Source organism: Thamnophis sirtalis, unplaced genomic scaffold (genome assembly GCF_051295495.1).
Source record: "Thamnophis sirtalis isolate CommonGarterSnake01/CBP01778 unplaced genomic scaffold, rThaSir2_p1.2 scaffold_14, whole genome shotgun sequence".
Taxonomy (NCBI): Eukaryota; Metazoa; Chordata; class Lepidosauria; order Squamata; family Natricidae; genus Thamnophis; species Thamnophis sirtalis.
In genome coordinates, this window is record NW_028261394.1 from 22018243 (window position 1) to 22031963 (window position 13721).

Genomic DNA, 13721 nt, shown 5'->3' on the forward strand with positions numbered 1-13721 from the left:
GAGTCGGAAGGGGCCTTGTGGGTCATCTAGTCCAACCCCCTTCTCACGCAGGAGACCCCGCACCGTCCTTGCCCTCCTTTATCCTTTAATCCTGGGATTAAAGCCGGCAACTCCCCTTCCCCCCCCCCCGGCTTCAGCCACCGATTCGTGTCCCAAAATCGCCGCCGCGGAGCCCCCACCCGGCCCTCCCCCTGCCCACGAGCGGCTACTGAGCGCCGATCGGGGCGGCCGCAGCGTGACGGGACGGAGACGCCGCCGCGGAGCTGGTACCGCCCCTTCCAACCTCCCGCCCCTTCCAACCTCCCGCCCGCTGGCCGCTCTCTGCCGGAGCGAGGGGCGTGGCCTCGGAGCGTCCCGCGCTGCGGGGTTCGGCTTCGCGCTCTCGGCGCAGGCGCTGTGGCGCAGACGGGTCGCGCCGAGGGACAGGCCGTGCTGACGCGCTCCGTTTTCTGCGAGGGAAAGGCCGGGTTTGAGACAAAAGGGGGGAGGCGGGCAGGGAACATCCGGGTCATTCGCCGCCGCCGCCGCCGCCGCCTGAATCCGGGACACGCGCGGGGGTTGCTGCTGCCGCCGCCGCCTCCGCCGGGGCGCTTCACGGTAAGGCCCGCGGGAGGCCCGGGGGGCATGAAGGCCGCTTCGGGGGGCGCCGGGGGGGCGAGCCGCGCGGCGCCTGTCAAGGTCAGCCGGGGCCTCGGCCTTCCCTCCCGGGGGCCCCGACGCCGCCTTAACCGGCCGCCTTTGTGTCGCAGAGTCCGTCGACCATGTCTGGCATCGCGCTCAGCCGCCTGGCGCAGGAGAGGAAGGCCTGGAGGAAGGACCACCCGTTCGTAAGTGGCGGCGGGGGCGGCCGGGGCGGGCGGCGCGGGGCGGGCGGCGCGGCTAACCTCCGGCTCCTTGCAGGGCTTCGTGGCGGTGCCCACCAAGAACCCCGACGGCACCATGAACCTCATGAACTGGGAGTGCGCGATTCCGGGCAAGAAAGGGGTAAGGAAGCGCCCGGACCGCCCTTTGTCCGCTGCCGCAGGGCCGCAGGGCGCCTCAGGGCCCCGGGAGCCTCCGGAAGGGGAAGGAGGAGGAGGGGAGGCGGCGCCCGGAGAGAAAGGCGGCCTGGGCGCTGCGGTTGAAAGGAGCCCGAGGCGGAAAGGGCCCGGAGCCCCCTAAGAGAGCCGGCCTGTGGCGGCCTCCCCCGCAGCCTCGGACGCTTCCCCTGCGGCCCTCGGGAAAGAGGCGCTGCGGGCCAACGGCTCCCTCCTCTCTCTCTTGTGCTTTCCCCGCAGACCCCGTGGGAAGGAGGCTTGTTTAAGTTACGGATGCTTTTTAAGGACGATTATCCCTCGTCGCCTCCGAAATGTAAGTCTGGCAACCCCCGGAGCTGCCGGGTAGAAGCTCAGGACTTTAAAGTAAAGAGATGGAGCAAAGTAGGAGAATTTGCTGCTTCCCTTCTTTTGTATTCCTAGCTTACTAAGTTTTACATGGGCAGAGATTCTGAAATTCACTTTTTGGTAACTCTGAAGCTGTCCCGTCTTCTGTTTGTCTCTTCTGGAGGATTTCTTTCTTTCCATTGGATATTTTGATATTTTTCATTTTTATTTTCATTTTGTTAATTGGTGCCAAGTCTAAGTGCTTGAATAAATATTTTGGTGCATGGAACAAATATATTTAGATGCATTTTTAAAAATTGCTGTACTTCAGTTTCAGCTTCTTTCAATCCTTTGGGATTCTTTCCTACCCAACTCTTGTCACCATCTTTAAGTTACTAGTCCTCTTTTAAAAGAAACTCAAAGAAACCTCATTCAGAGGATTTCAGAGCGATATCGGCTCTAGTCCTTAAGATCTAAGGGACTATAAATAAATTCAATTGGTTTACTTCAGAGAAGGGGGTTCAAACTGAGCATAGAGGCAAAGACCATATTCTTGCTCCCTACAATAGATTGAAGCCCCGCTAGCTTTTAAGTGTTTTGCCAAAGCCTTGTATCTGAACCAAATTTTCCTTTCTCTAGGCAAATTTGAGCCACCCTTATTCCATCCAAACGTCTATCCTTCAGGCACAGTCTGTCTGTCTATCTTAGAAGAGGATAAGGATTGGAGGCCTGCAATCACAATTAAACAAGTATGCATTTTGTTAGAACACGGACGTAATTTATGAATCATACTATATTGACTCAAATGCCTTAATTGTAAGACTTAATGATTTCTTAATATTTTAAACTCTCAATTAACAGCTGAGGATTTAATATCTTGAAGAAAATATGTATCTGATTTTAATTCATGATTTTGCAAGGTGAAAGTCTACTTTACAGTGATACTTCTTCCCTTCTATGCTCTTAGATCTTGTTAGGAATTCAAGAACTCCTAAATGAACCAAATATCCAGGACCCAGCTCAAGCAGAGGCTTACACAATCTACTGGTGAGTTTCCTTTTGACTCCTTTTCTTTTTTAATAGCAAACATAGATCATGGAGTTTGAGATTAAAATTGGTTTCATCTTAGGTCTCTGAACTACAGGTAGTCCTCCACTTACGGTCAACAATTGAGCCCAAAATGTATGTTGCTAAATGAGACATTTGTTAAGTGAAGTTTTGCACCATTTTACGATTTTTCTTGCCATGGATGTTAAGTGAATCACTGCATTTGTTAAGTTAGCAACCTGGTTGTTAAATGAATCTGGCTTCCCCATTAACTTTGCTTGTCAGAAGGTCGCAAAAGAGGATCACATGATCCCAGGACACTGCAACCGTCATAAATATGAGTCAGTTGTCAAGGATCCGAATTTGATCACTTGACCATGGGAATGCAACAGTCGTGAGTGTGAAAAACAGTCACAAATCACTTTTTTCAGTGCTGTTGTCACTTTGAATGGTCACTAAATGAACTTGTAAGTCAAGGACTCCCTGTATCTCCTTTCCTTTCCACTATTCTTTTAAACATTCAAACAGGTGACAGAACAGATTCATTTTCTGCTGCTCTTGGAACAAGGGCTTCATTTTAAACACTGGCGTACCGGTGCCTACCGGGAGCACCGGCTACCATTCTGGTACGGTGCTCCGAAGGGCCCACTCGCCATCCTTACCTGCATTTGAGCTCTTCGGGGCTTATGTGCACAGAGTTTATGGCGCCTGCGCAACGTTCTGCCAAACAGCTGGAGCGTTGTGGAGTGTTGCAGACAGTAAATACGCATGCATGCGCTGTGTACATGCGCATGCTGTGTGCGTTCATGTGGTGGACCCATTGCACCATTCCAGTTGCACCGGGATCCGGAACTCCCTACTGGTGTGTTTCTATCTGTGCATACCTAGGTACATTTTTAAAAAGATTTATCTGAGGTACAAATGTTGCTGGGGAAGTGAGTCAGGCCGAAGAGGGGAAGTTGGCCTCAAAGCAGGAGGTAGGCACTGTTTGTAAGCGAGACCAAAGGGTGTGTGTGTGTGTGTGTGTGTGAGACCACCGTTTGCAGGCGTATTAGTTCATCCCTGCCTCCGATAGAATTTGATTGATTTAAATGGCCACCCACCTTTATAAAACACCAATAATATGATCAGTCTTACAGTTGAAGAGATGAGAAAACTCAAGGCGCCTAATCTGCAACCTCCAGCCTTATTCCTATGCGACCCCCAGGCTCCAGCCATGGCATTTCAGGGCCTGGGGTGTGTGTTTGTTCTCTTTATGGCTTTCCAGAAACGTAAAGAGGTGGAGGGAGGCTTGCTTGATCTGGAGAGGAAGAATGTTTACTGGATGGGGCTGCTACACAACTGGTGCTCTGCCTCGCTCCCACTAGATGGCAGAATTTAACGGGAGGGACCCAAAGGTTGCCCTGCAGTGAGAAAGGCACATGGGCCGCCTGATGGAATCAGCATCGCTTTGAATTGCACCCAGGAAGAAACTGAAAGGCAGTGCAGCTTCTGCAACCAAGTTGTCAGATGGGTAAAAGGGGAGATGTCCAGCACTGGTTGAGCTGCTGCATTCTGGGCACCTATGACTTCTGGGCAGTTTCCAAGGGCAGTCCCCGCAGAAGGTACTGCTGCAGTCCCACCAATAAGTGACCAAGCCATGGTTAATCATTAGCAGCAAGGCCTCCTTGCCCCGGAAAGGGTGCAGTTGGCCAGCAAGAGCTACCATTACAAAAGCCTCTCTAGCTGTGGTTGTTCCCTGAAGCCCCAAACCCAGGAGGACTCCCCTGTCACACAGCAGTTCTGTCAGGGAAGGGCTACCTTAGAGTCAGAGGGGAAGGGGAACAGAGAGCGCAAACCCTGTCTTGCTGAGGTTGAGCTTAGCCGCTTCCTGCCCGCCACAGCTGCCAGGCACTGAGGGAGCACTGCATCAGCTGCCCAGCTGGGGTGAAGATGCCCGTCTAAGTATCTTCAGTTCATGTAGATGTTAAAAGAAGTGGGCAGCCCAAACACTGAGGCAGTCACATTGTTGTGGTTTAGGGCTAGACATCCCCCCCCACCTCCTAATAGCCACAGAGAAAAGGAGAATCACTGAAAAACAGTGGTTCCCAATCTGCAGGTAAGCCAGAGGATGCCTGATCGTGATCTGGCCTAAACTCAGACTGAAAAGGGTGCAGGTGATCCACTTCATTCTGGCCCCTCTGCAGTTGAATGCCAGCCACCCTTTCAATCTTCCTCCCTAGGAAGCAGAAACTGAAGATTGGCTGGGTCCAAGGATGGCCTCTTCTAATAGGGTTGGGCCATTGCCCCCTTCAAGACAGGCAGAACCCCTCCCTCCCTCCCTCCCTCAAAGCAGCATTCACTTCAGTTGCAGATTTTGTCAGAGAAGTTATTGACTGTTAGATTTCTACTTACATGCTTCTTACAAGCCAACTCACTGTAGTTTTACAGTGCAACAACAAGTGATATTAAACAGGAGCAAAGTTATAAAACAGAAAATAAAGCAAATAAAAATGTGTAAATCCAAAACAGTCGTCATCCCAAATCATAAAAAATATAAGAATGAAATGCTTGTATAAGGAGGTTTTCAGTCTTAACCAGGGGAGAAACACGGCCGATTCTGACCGATTCACTAGAACCAGTAGCAAAAAATGCTTTAAAAAGTGAGGGGGGGGAAGGTTCCGTGTGCCCCGCAATCGTGGGAACTTTTTTTTCTCACTTTTTAAAGCATTTTTTCCTGCCTCTTTGTCTGAAACCACCCCCACCCCCAGCTACTCCCACAGAACTGGTGGCAAAAAAATTTAGATTTCACCTCTAGTCTAACACTCAAAAAGCAAAGAGAAAAATTAGGTAATTCCATAAGAGCAGCCCAAATGGAAGAAGCGTTCTGAGGTTCTTTCCTCCTGTCAATTCACTACAGCTAGTCCTCGACTTACAACCACAATTGAGCCCAAAAAGTAAAACATTTGTTAAGTGAGTTTGCCCCATTTTACAACCTTTCCACGGTTAAGTGAATCCCTACAGCTGTTACATTGGTAACATGGCTGTTAAGTGATCATTTGGTTTCCCCGTTGACTTTGCATGTCAGAAGGTTGCAAAGGGGGATCACGTGACCTCGGGACACTGACCGTCACAAATACGAGTTGGTTGTCAAGCATCCGAATGTAAATCACATGAGCCTGGGGATGTTGTAATGGTCATAAGTGTGAAACATGGTCACAAGTCACTTATTTCAGAGCCACTGTAACTTCGGTCACCTAATGAAGTGTTGTAAATGGAGGATTGCCTGCCCTCTGCTTCCTGGAGCTCTTTAGGGAGGATCCTCTGTGGTATTGCTTATCCAGAATGTGATCCCCCTCCCCCCCAAGAAGTGAGATCCCAAGAGCGGAGCAGGGTCCCTGAGCTGCTCTCTTGTTGCACTGAAGCCCCTCTTGGAGAACAGGCGGAGAGAGGATGGGGAGCCGATGGGGAGCCTGTTGCCTTTAAGCCAGCCAATGTGTTCAATCCCCTGCTTCTCGCCTGGGTTCTTGTGCTCATTCCTATTTTTTTAAGCAGACATAAATGCAGACATAAGGTAAATGCCTCCCTAATCTGCACACACGTAGCTAATCAAGAGCCCTTTGTAGTTTCCTAAGGCTCTCAGCTCCTTTAAGGGGGGGGGGCAGAGAGGGGGAAGCAGGCATTCATGGGCAGAATCCCAAGATTAACATTAAAGATGCAAGTTAGGTAATAAAATATCCAGTCTGTTCCCTGAGGAGAAGCAGAAATGACGTTGCTATTGCAATATGCAAACCTAATCCATTCCTAACAGGTTCCACTGAACTGCAGTCTAGCCAGGATGGTTTAGCAGAATTTCTGAAACAATGTATTTATTTGAAAAAACTTTTTTAAAATTTTGAAAGTTAATTTTGAAGTATTGTTTTATTTTATGAAATTATGAACTACTATAAGCATATTTTTTTCCCTGGAAAAGCTTCCTGCTAGGTGGATACTGTTAGGTATTCATAATTAAAAAGAGTTGAGGCCCATTTTCTATCTCGTGAATAAAGAGTTTGCTGCTAAAAGCCTTGGGGCATGAGAAAACACCATTAAGGTCTCTGAGGCATCGATTAAAAATGAAGCAGTTTTTGGTTTGATTTTTGGAGATTCCTCCCCTTTAGAGTTCCTGTGCTTATTATCTTTCCCATTCTTTTAAATTATTTCATTATTATAAATAATTGCATTCAGTCTGATACTGATTTTGCATCTGAAACCGATAGCATTCATACAAATTCATGCATATCAAAATTCTTAGGAGGCGTCTTCTAAAATGCTTGTACTTGAGTCCTAGCCTGTAACTCCTGTCTAATTTCCATCTCCAGGGAAAGTGAAAATTAACTTAAAATACCAACAGTTTGATTTTTGTGGGTTTTTGTGCTAGGGAGAATCTGATCTAGAACACTTTATGGATTCTGGTCTTTGAGAATCGTTAGCTTTTTTTTCCTCTACATTTAGCCAAAACAGAGTGGAATATGAAAAGAGGGTTCGAGCACAAGCCAAGAAGTTTGCACCATCATAAGCTCCTGTCATCCACATCTTTAAAGGAAGGGATTAATTGGCAAGAACTTGTTTACAAAACTTTTGCAAATCTAATGTCGCTATGTACAATTAATAGTCATTTAGGGGAAGGGATTATATGTGTGCCATTTTCCATATTCACCACTTGTATACAGTTCTAAACTTGCTGAATTGTCCCCAGTTTTTCATACAGGGTCTCTTCCTTCAGTCTTTTGTATTTTTGATTGTTATGTAAAACTTGCTTTTATTTTAATATTGATGTCAGTATTTCAACTGCTGTAAACTATAAACTTTTATACTTCTATAAATTCACTAGTATCTCTAGTTTCTTTGCTCTCAGATGCAGGCACGCTTTAAAATGTTTTTTGGGGTTTTTTTTTTTTGGTTTTGGTTTTTTTTTGCCTCTACTTGGCTGGTAAGAAAAAAAAACATGTCCTCCATTCCCTTTTGTTTTCTACCAATAAGGAATTAGATTGTTGCATAAATACCTTGGATCCAAAGTCAGCCGCATCTTGATTCTGCGTCACCTCCTTTGTGTTTATGGAGTTTTGTCTGTGTTGCTGTTTAGAGTAAATAAACTGTTTCTATAAAGTTTTTTGTCTCGCTTTCTTCAATATTACACCACTGGAGAAACAACTGCTGTATGGTGCAGATAGCACAACCTGATGTGCAGTAGTTTCCATTAAACACCTGGTGAAGGGAAACACTTGCTGACCCTCAGAAGATGAGTTTGTCTGCTGTAGCACCATCCTAGGAAATCCGGGAGTTTTTAAGAATTTTAACTCTGCTTTTCATACATCTGTAAAATGCAGTTAATTTGTTTATGATTGCACTAAAAAGTGCAAAGAAAAAGCAGAAATGTTTGAAAAATTGAGAAATCTTAAAGAAAGCTTACTTAATTCTCTGACAGACTTGTGAGAGTTTACCAAAAAAAATATGGTTCGGTCTGGAACTTATCAAGATAAGCAAGAATTTATCATTCTGTGACAGGAACTTTCCAGAGAACTCCAAAATATACCAAGGCTGGTTGGGGTATTTTCCAAGATGAATGATCTGAACATGAAGCACTGGGAGGGTTGGAGATGTGGTTCACCCCTTCTAAACTTTCTTGGTAAAGACCAAGAATCACTTCCAGAACCCCACTGGATCAGGAAGAAGGTACGATTGGCACAACTCCAGCAATCTAGTCTGACTTTGGGCAACCCCAGATAGATGAACATTTCAGTCAAACCTGGTTTTCTGATGGGGATGCTAAAAACTTTCAGGTTTTGAAAACGGACATTCTAGACTTGGAAAAAAGCATCCAATATTCTTGTTTCAACCCGTGTCCAGGACACCATTGGACTTCCTGGCCATTCCTCAATTGGCTTTTAATTGCTGGGGCAAAAATGTGGGGAAAAGTGGATGGGTCAAAGCAGAAAATGCAGATTTTCTTGATGGATTCAAAAAATCTAAAGCCACATTGATTTACTGCATCAAACTACAAACTGGATTTATTGCTGCTGTCTCTACACCTTTTTTGTGTTGTTTTTCTGGCACAAAAGGAAAAGCTTAAACATAGTAGTCAAAGAGTAGTATTTCTCCTAATCCTGCATTTGTTCATGAATTCCTATTCAATTAAGAAGCATCTCCAGGCAACTAACAACAAACACAAAATACAGGTGAAACTCAAAAAATTAGAATGTCGTGTAAAAGTTCATTTATTTCAGTAATGCAACTTAAAAGGTGAAACTAATATATGAGATAGACACATTGCATGCAAAGCAAGATAGTTCAAGCTGTGATTTGTCATAATTGTGATGATTATGACTTACAGCTCATGAAAACCCCAAATCCACAATCTCGGAAAATTAGAACATTACATGCAATCAATAAAACAAGGATTGTACAAAGAACAATATCGGACCTCTGAAAAGTATAAGCATGCATATGTACTCAGTACTTGGTTTGGGCCCCTTTTGCAGCAATTACTGCCTCAGTGCGGCGTGGCATGGAAGCTATCAGCCTGTGGCACTGCTGAGGTGTTATGGAAGAGCAGGATGCTTCAATAGCGGCCTTTCGCTCTTCTGCATTGTTCGGTCTCATGTCTCATCTTTCTCTTGGCAATGCCCATAGATTCTCTCTGGGGTTCAGGTCAGGAGAGTTTGCTGGCCAATCAAGCACAGTACTCCCACGGTCATTGAACCAGGTTTTGGTCCTTTGGTACTGGCCAAATCCTGCTGGAAAATGAGCATCCCCATAAAGCCCGTCTGCAGAAGGAAGCATGAAGTGCTCCAAAATCTGGTAGACCGCTGCGTTGACCCTGGACTTAATGAAGCTAAGTGGACCAACAGCAGCAGCTGACACGGCTCCCCAAATCAACACAGTGGAAACTTCACACTGGACTTCAAGCGTCTTGCAGTGTGTGCCTCTCCATTCTTCCATACTCTGGGTCCTTGGTTTCCAAATGAGATGCAAAAGTTGCTCTCATCAGAAAAGAGGACTTTGGATCACTGAGCAACAGACCAGGTCTATTTTTCTTTAGCCCAGGTAAGACACTTCTGACGTTGTTCAGGAGAGGCTTGACAAGAGGAATATGACATTTGAAGCCCATGTCCAGGATCAGTCTGTGTGTGGTAGCTCTTGATGCACTGACTCCAGCTTTAGTCCACTCCTTGCGAAAGTCCCCAACACTTTTGAATGATCTTTTCCTGACAATCCTCTCCAGCCTGGGGTCATCCCTGCTGCTTGTGCACCTTTTTCTTCCACACTTTTCCCTTCCACACAACTTTATTAATGTGCTTTGATACAGCACTTTGGGAACATCCAACTTCTTTTGCAATTACCTTTTGAGGCTTTCCCTCCTTATGGAGGGTGTCAATGATGGTTTTCTGCACAACTGTTAGGTGAGCAGTCTTTCCCATGATTGTGATCCCTACTGAAGCAGACTCAGAGACCATTTAAAGGCTCAGGAACCCTTTGCAGGTGTTATGGCTTAATTAGCTGATTAGAGTGGGACACTTTGAGCCTAGAATATTGCACCTTTTCACAATATTCTAATTTTCTGAGATTGTGGATTTGGGGTTTTCATGAGCTGTAAGCCATAATCATCACAATTATGACAAATCACGGCTTGAACTATCTTGCTTTGCATGTAATGAGTCTCTCATATTAGTTTCACCTTTTAAGTTGCATAACTGAAATAAACTTTTGCACATATTCTAATTTTTTGAGTTTCACCTGTATTTTCAAAGCAAGTTTAGGGGGAAAAAACAGATCAGTGGAGATTTAAAAAAATGAGAAATTCAGTCCATAACCACATGGACTCCAGCTATTTGCCTCATTATTCAAAAGCCCAGGAATAAATTTTTATGCTAAAATTAATGTTAGTGTGTCACTCTTGGCTCTAACAGCTATTTGCAGGCAGAAAAAAAGCTGTTACTGCTTGCTATAGCAAATGCCAATACTTTTTATAGGATTGGTAAGGAACAGCCAGTTCCCACTTATCCCACACTGTTATGGCCTCCTTTGTTCTGAAGTTTTTTAAAAAATGTTCACGTTCAAATGGAAGCTGCCAATGACACACTGCAGCCTTCTGAAAGATTTCATAGGAAAGCAAAGTGGATCTGTTGCTTGGATGGTGAGTTGCCAATCGTGACGCTGTGAGAATTATTCAGTCTCCAGCTGACTCACGACTTGCAGTTCTGATCCTTTGTGCCTGCTGCTTCCTATTTGAAGTTCTTATGGGTGATCATCAGGAGACCTGATCCATTCATAGGATTTAATTTTGAGGCTGTCCAATGCCACAGTGACACTGGGTGGCTTACAGAAAAGTAAAAGAATAAGCAGTATATCGAGTGCAAGAAGAGACTAGAGACAACACTTCAAAAAATGAAACCCGAAAAAACAACCCAAGTGGTGCTTCATGTTGTGTCTCAAGCAGTTTGCAGAAAGTCAAAGGGGTCATGGTGATACATTCCCCATTTAACTGACGAGACCCGAAGCATATAGTAGTTTGCTTTCTGGATTTAAGCGACAATGTTTTTATGACACATTTAGCTACCCGAGACCCTTGCTCTAATAGAACAAGGTAGTTATAACCACTTTGAGAACAACTTTGCTGCGAGCTATAAGTGGAATTGTTTTTAAAAAATTGGTTTGGGTTTAAAATTTGTCCATAATGTGGCAAAAGACAAAAGTTTTGGCCTCATTTCACTGCACTGAACTCTAGTACCTTCAGCCAAATTAGGCGCTAGAGCAGAAAGATCCCTCAGAGTATCGTCCTGGAGTCAAGTAAAGGTTTATTGTAAGTTTGCAATGCAATATTTTAGTTGCTATTTAATATTACAGTTTTGAGGCCACACAACTCTGGGTGGTTCACAATGAAGTAAAATTAAAATCTTTATCAAAGAAGAGACGGATGACTGCAACGCATTGAATTTCAAGGCCTGGAGAAGAACCAGGTTTTCAGCAAGTTGTGAAAAATCAATAGCTTGGGAACAATATGAACTTCCAGGTATCGATCATTCCAGAGAGCAGGAGCCATCATTGGGCTTTCTGGGTCCTGTGACATTGCTAAAGTCTACTCTGACCTCAATGGGCAATTCGCTCAGGTAGCTGGGCCCTAACTCACAAAGGGCTTTCACGAGTGCCTTGAATTGCATTAGAAACCAAACAGTAACCAGTGTAACTCATGAAACAGCAGAGGATGTGCCTATATTGTCATCCACCCATGACTGCCTACACTGCTGTGGGAGTGGACTAGCTGTGGTTTCCAAATGGTCTTCAAGGGTGGTCCGATGTAGAGGATATTAGCAATCCAATCATAAGATGAGTCATTTTCTGAAGAACTTATGGACCACAAATAGGCACAACTGGTGGACAAGATGCCCTTTCAGTCACTATTATTCCCTGCTCTTGAGCCCCAATCTGTTCTTCACATCCAGGCCCATCCAGGCTCCAGACACTGGATCAGCACTTTGAGAGTCACTTCAGTATAATTGGGTTCCCTCTGAAGGGGAGACAGACAGGAACCCTGCATTGCCCCTCCCGTGCTCCATAAATAAGGGACTGTGGTATGACTCAGAATCCTAGGGCCAGAAGGAATCTTGGCTGGCTGGGGGATTCTGGGAGTTGAAGTCCACAGGACCTAAAGTCGCCAAGGTTGAGAAACACTGCTCTAGGCCAATCCCTTGCCCAAGGCAGAAGTCCCTATACCACTGCAGACAAAATATTGTCTGATCTTTTCTTGAAAAGCAAAATGGAGCACCTACAACTCCAGGAGGCAAGTTGCTCCAGTGATTAACTCTTCTTACTGTCAGGAAATTTCTCATTTCTAGGTTGAATCTCACTCTAGTCAGCCATTCATTGCTACTTCTCCTGCGCTCAGGTCCTGTGGAGAATAATTCAATGCCCTCTTTCCTGTGATAGCCTTCAAGTATTGGAAGACTGCTATCACGTCTCTCCTGAGCCTTCACTTCATTCGACTAAATGTACATAGCTGTTTCTTGGCTGTTCATTGTAAGATTTAGCTTTGAGGCCCCGTTGCTCTTCTCTGCACTATCTCCAGGGCCTCAGCATCTTTTCTGAATTGTGGTCACCAGAACTGAATTCCAAGTGAGGTCTCATTGGTATAAAGCAGAACTATCACGCCCATGATCGTGATGTTATCCCTTTGCTGAATCAGCCTAGAATGGCATTTTTTTTTAGCAGCGGCAGTACACTGCTGACTCACATTTAAAGCAGTCATTCACCAGGATACTTAGGCTTTCTCTCTCTGTTGAGCCAGATGCCTCCTAATCTATATCTATGCATTTGGTTTTTCCTTCTTAAGTGCAGGACCTTACTTTTTTCGTCACTGAACTGCATCTTTATTGGATAGGTCCCAGTGCTCAAGTCTGTCAAGATCCTTCTGAATCTTGCGTCTATCTTCCAAAGCAATTCCCCCAGTTTGGTGTCATCTACAAATTTGATGAGTTTGCCATTATTTTATTTGTTTGTTTGTTTTTGAGATTTATTTATGATATTTATATTGCTGCCTATTCACACATGGTGACTCAAGGCGGCTTACAAGAATATAAAAATAAACAAAAACAATAAGAGAAAATCATATATAACAAAATAACCTCACCCCAGCAGCAACACATCATACGAGCCGTTTGATTTTAGCCCTTCATTTAGATCATTTATGAAGATGTTGAAGAGCACCAGGACCAATCGATGACTAAACCCTGAATGCGATTGTTCAGCCAACTGTGAATCAATCTGGTGGTAAAAAAGTCTATTCCATATTGTTCTATCTTATAAAGTAGTAGGCCATGGTCTGCTGTGTCGCATGCCTTATTGAAGTCCAAGTATATTATATCCACATGATTTTCCTGATTCACTAATTTAGTCACTTTATCAAAAAGAGCAGTGAGTTTTGTTTGGCTTGAACTATATTTAACAAACCCATACTGGCTTCCAAATAATCACCTTGTTCATTTCTAAATGCTCACAAATTCACTGATCGGTGCTCTTTTCCAGGATTTTCCCAGGTATTGATATCAAGAAGATTGATCTGCAATTTCCCGGATCCAGACCTTTCAAAAACCATGAGAAGCCAGTTTCCACTGTAATTTTTGGTTTAGAGCATTTATTGTCAACTATCCATCCACAACATATTAAGAACTGAAACAACCAAAAGGTAGCGATATCAGATATGAGGAAGTTGCTTCTGGTTTTTCCTCCATCATCTCAAAACAATTCTTAGAATAATAATTAACTGATATGCTAAGTAAAAAAAACAAGACCAGGATA

At 44.6% G+C, this 13721-nt stretch overlaps 1 protein-coding gene across 1 annotated transcript; it reads left to right on the forward strand.

Moving 5' to 3' along the window:
* The first annotated feature begins 415 nt into the window (after window positions 1–415).
* UBE2I (ubiquitin conjugating enzyme E2 I) lies at window positions 416–7535 on the forward strand. The gene is made up of 7 exons (XM_014067652.2): window positions 416–597; window positions 750–827; window positions 901–984; window positions 1278–1350; window positions 2001–2110; window positions 2329–2408; window positions 6882–7535. Exons 2-7 carry the CDS (start codon window positions 762–764, stop codon window positions 6943–6945), a joined length of 477 nt encoding a protein of 158 aa, XP_013923127.1. The 5' UTR covers window positions 416–597; window positions 750–761; the 3' UTR covers window positions 6946–7535.
* Window positions 7536–13721: the final 6186 nt, after the last annotated feature.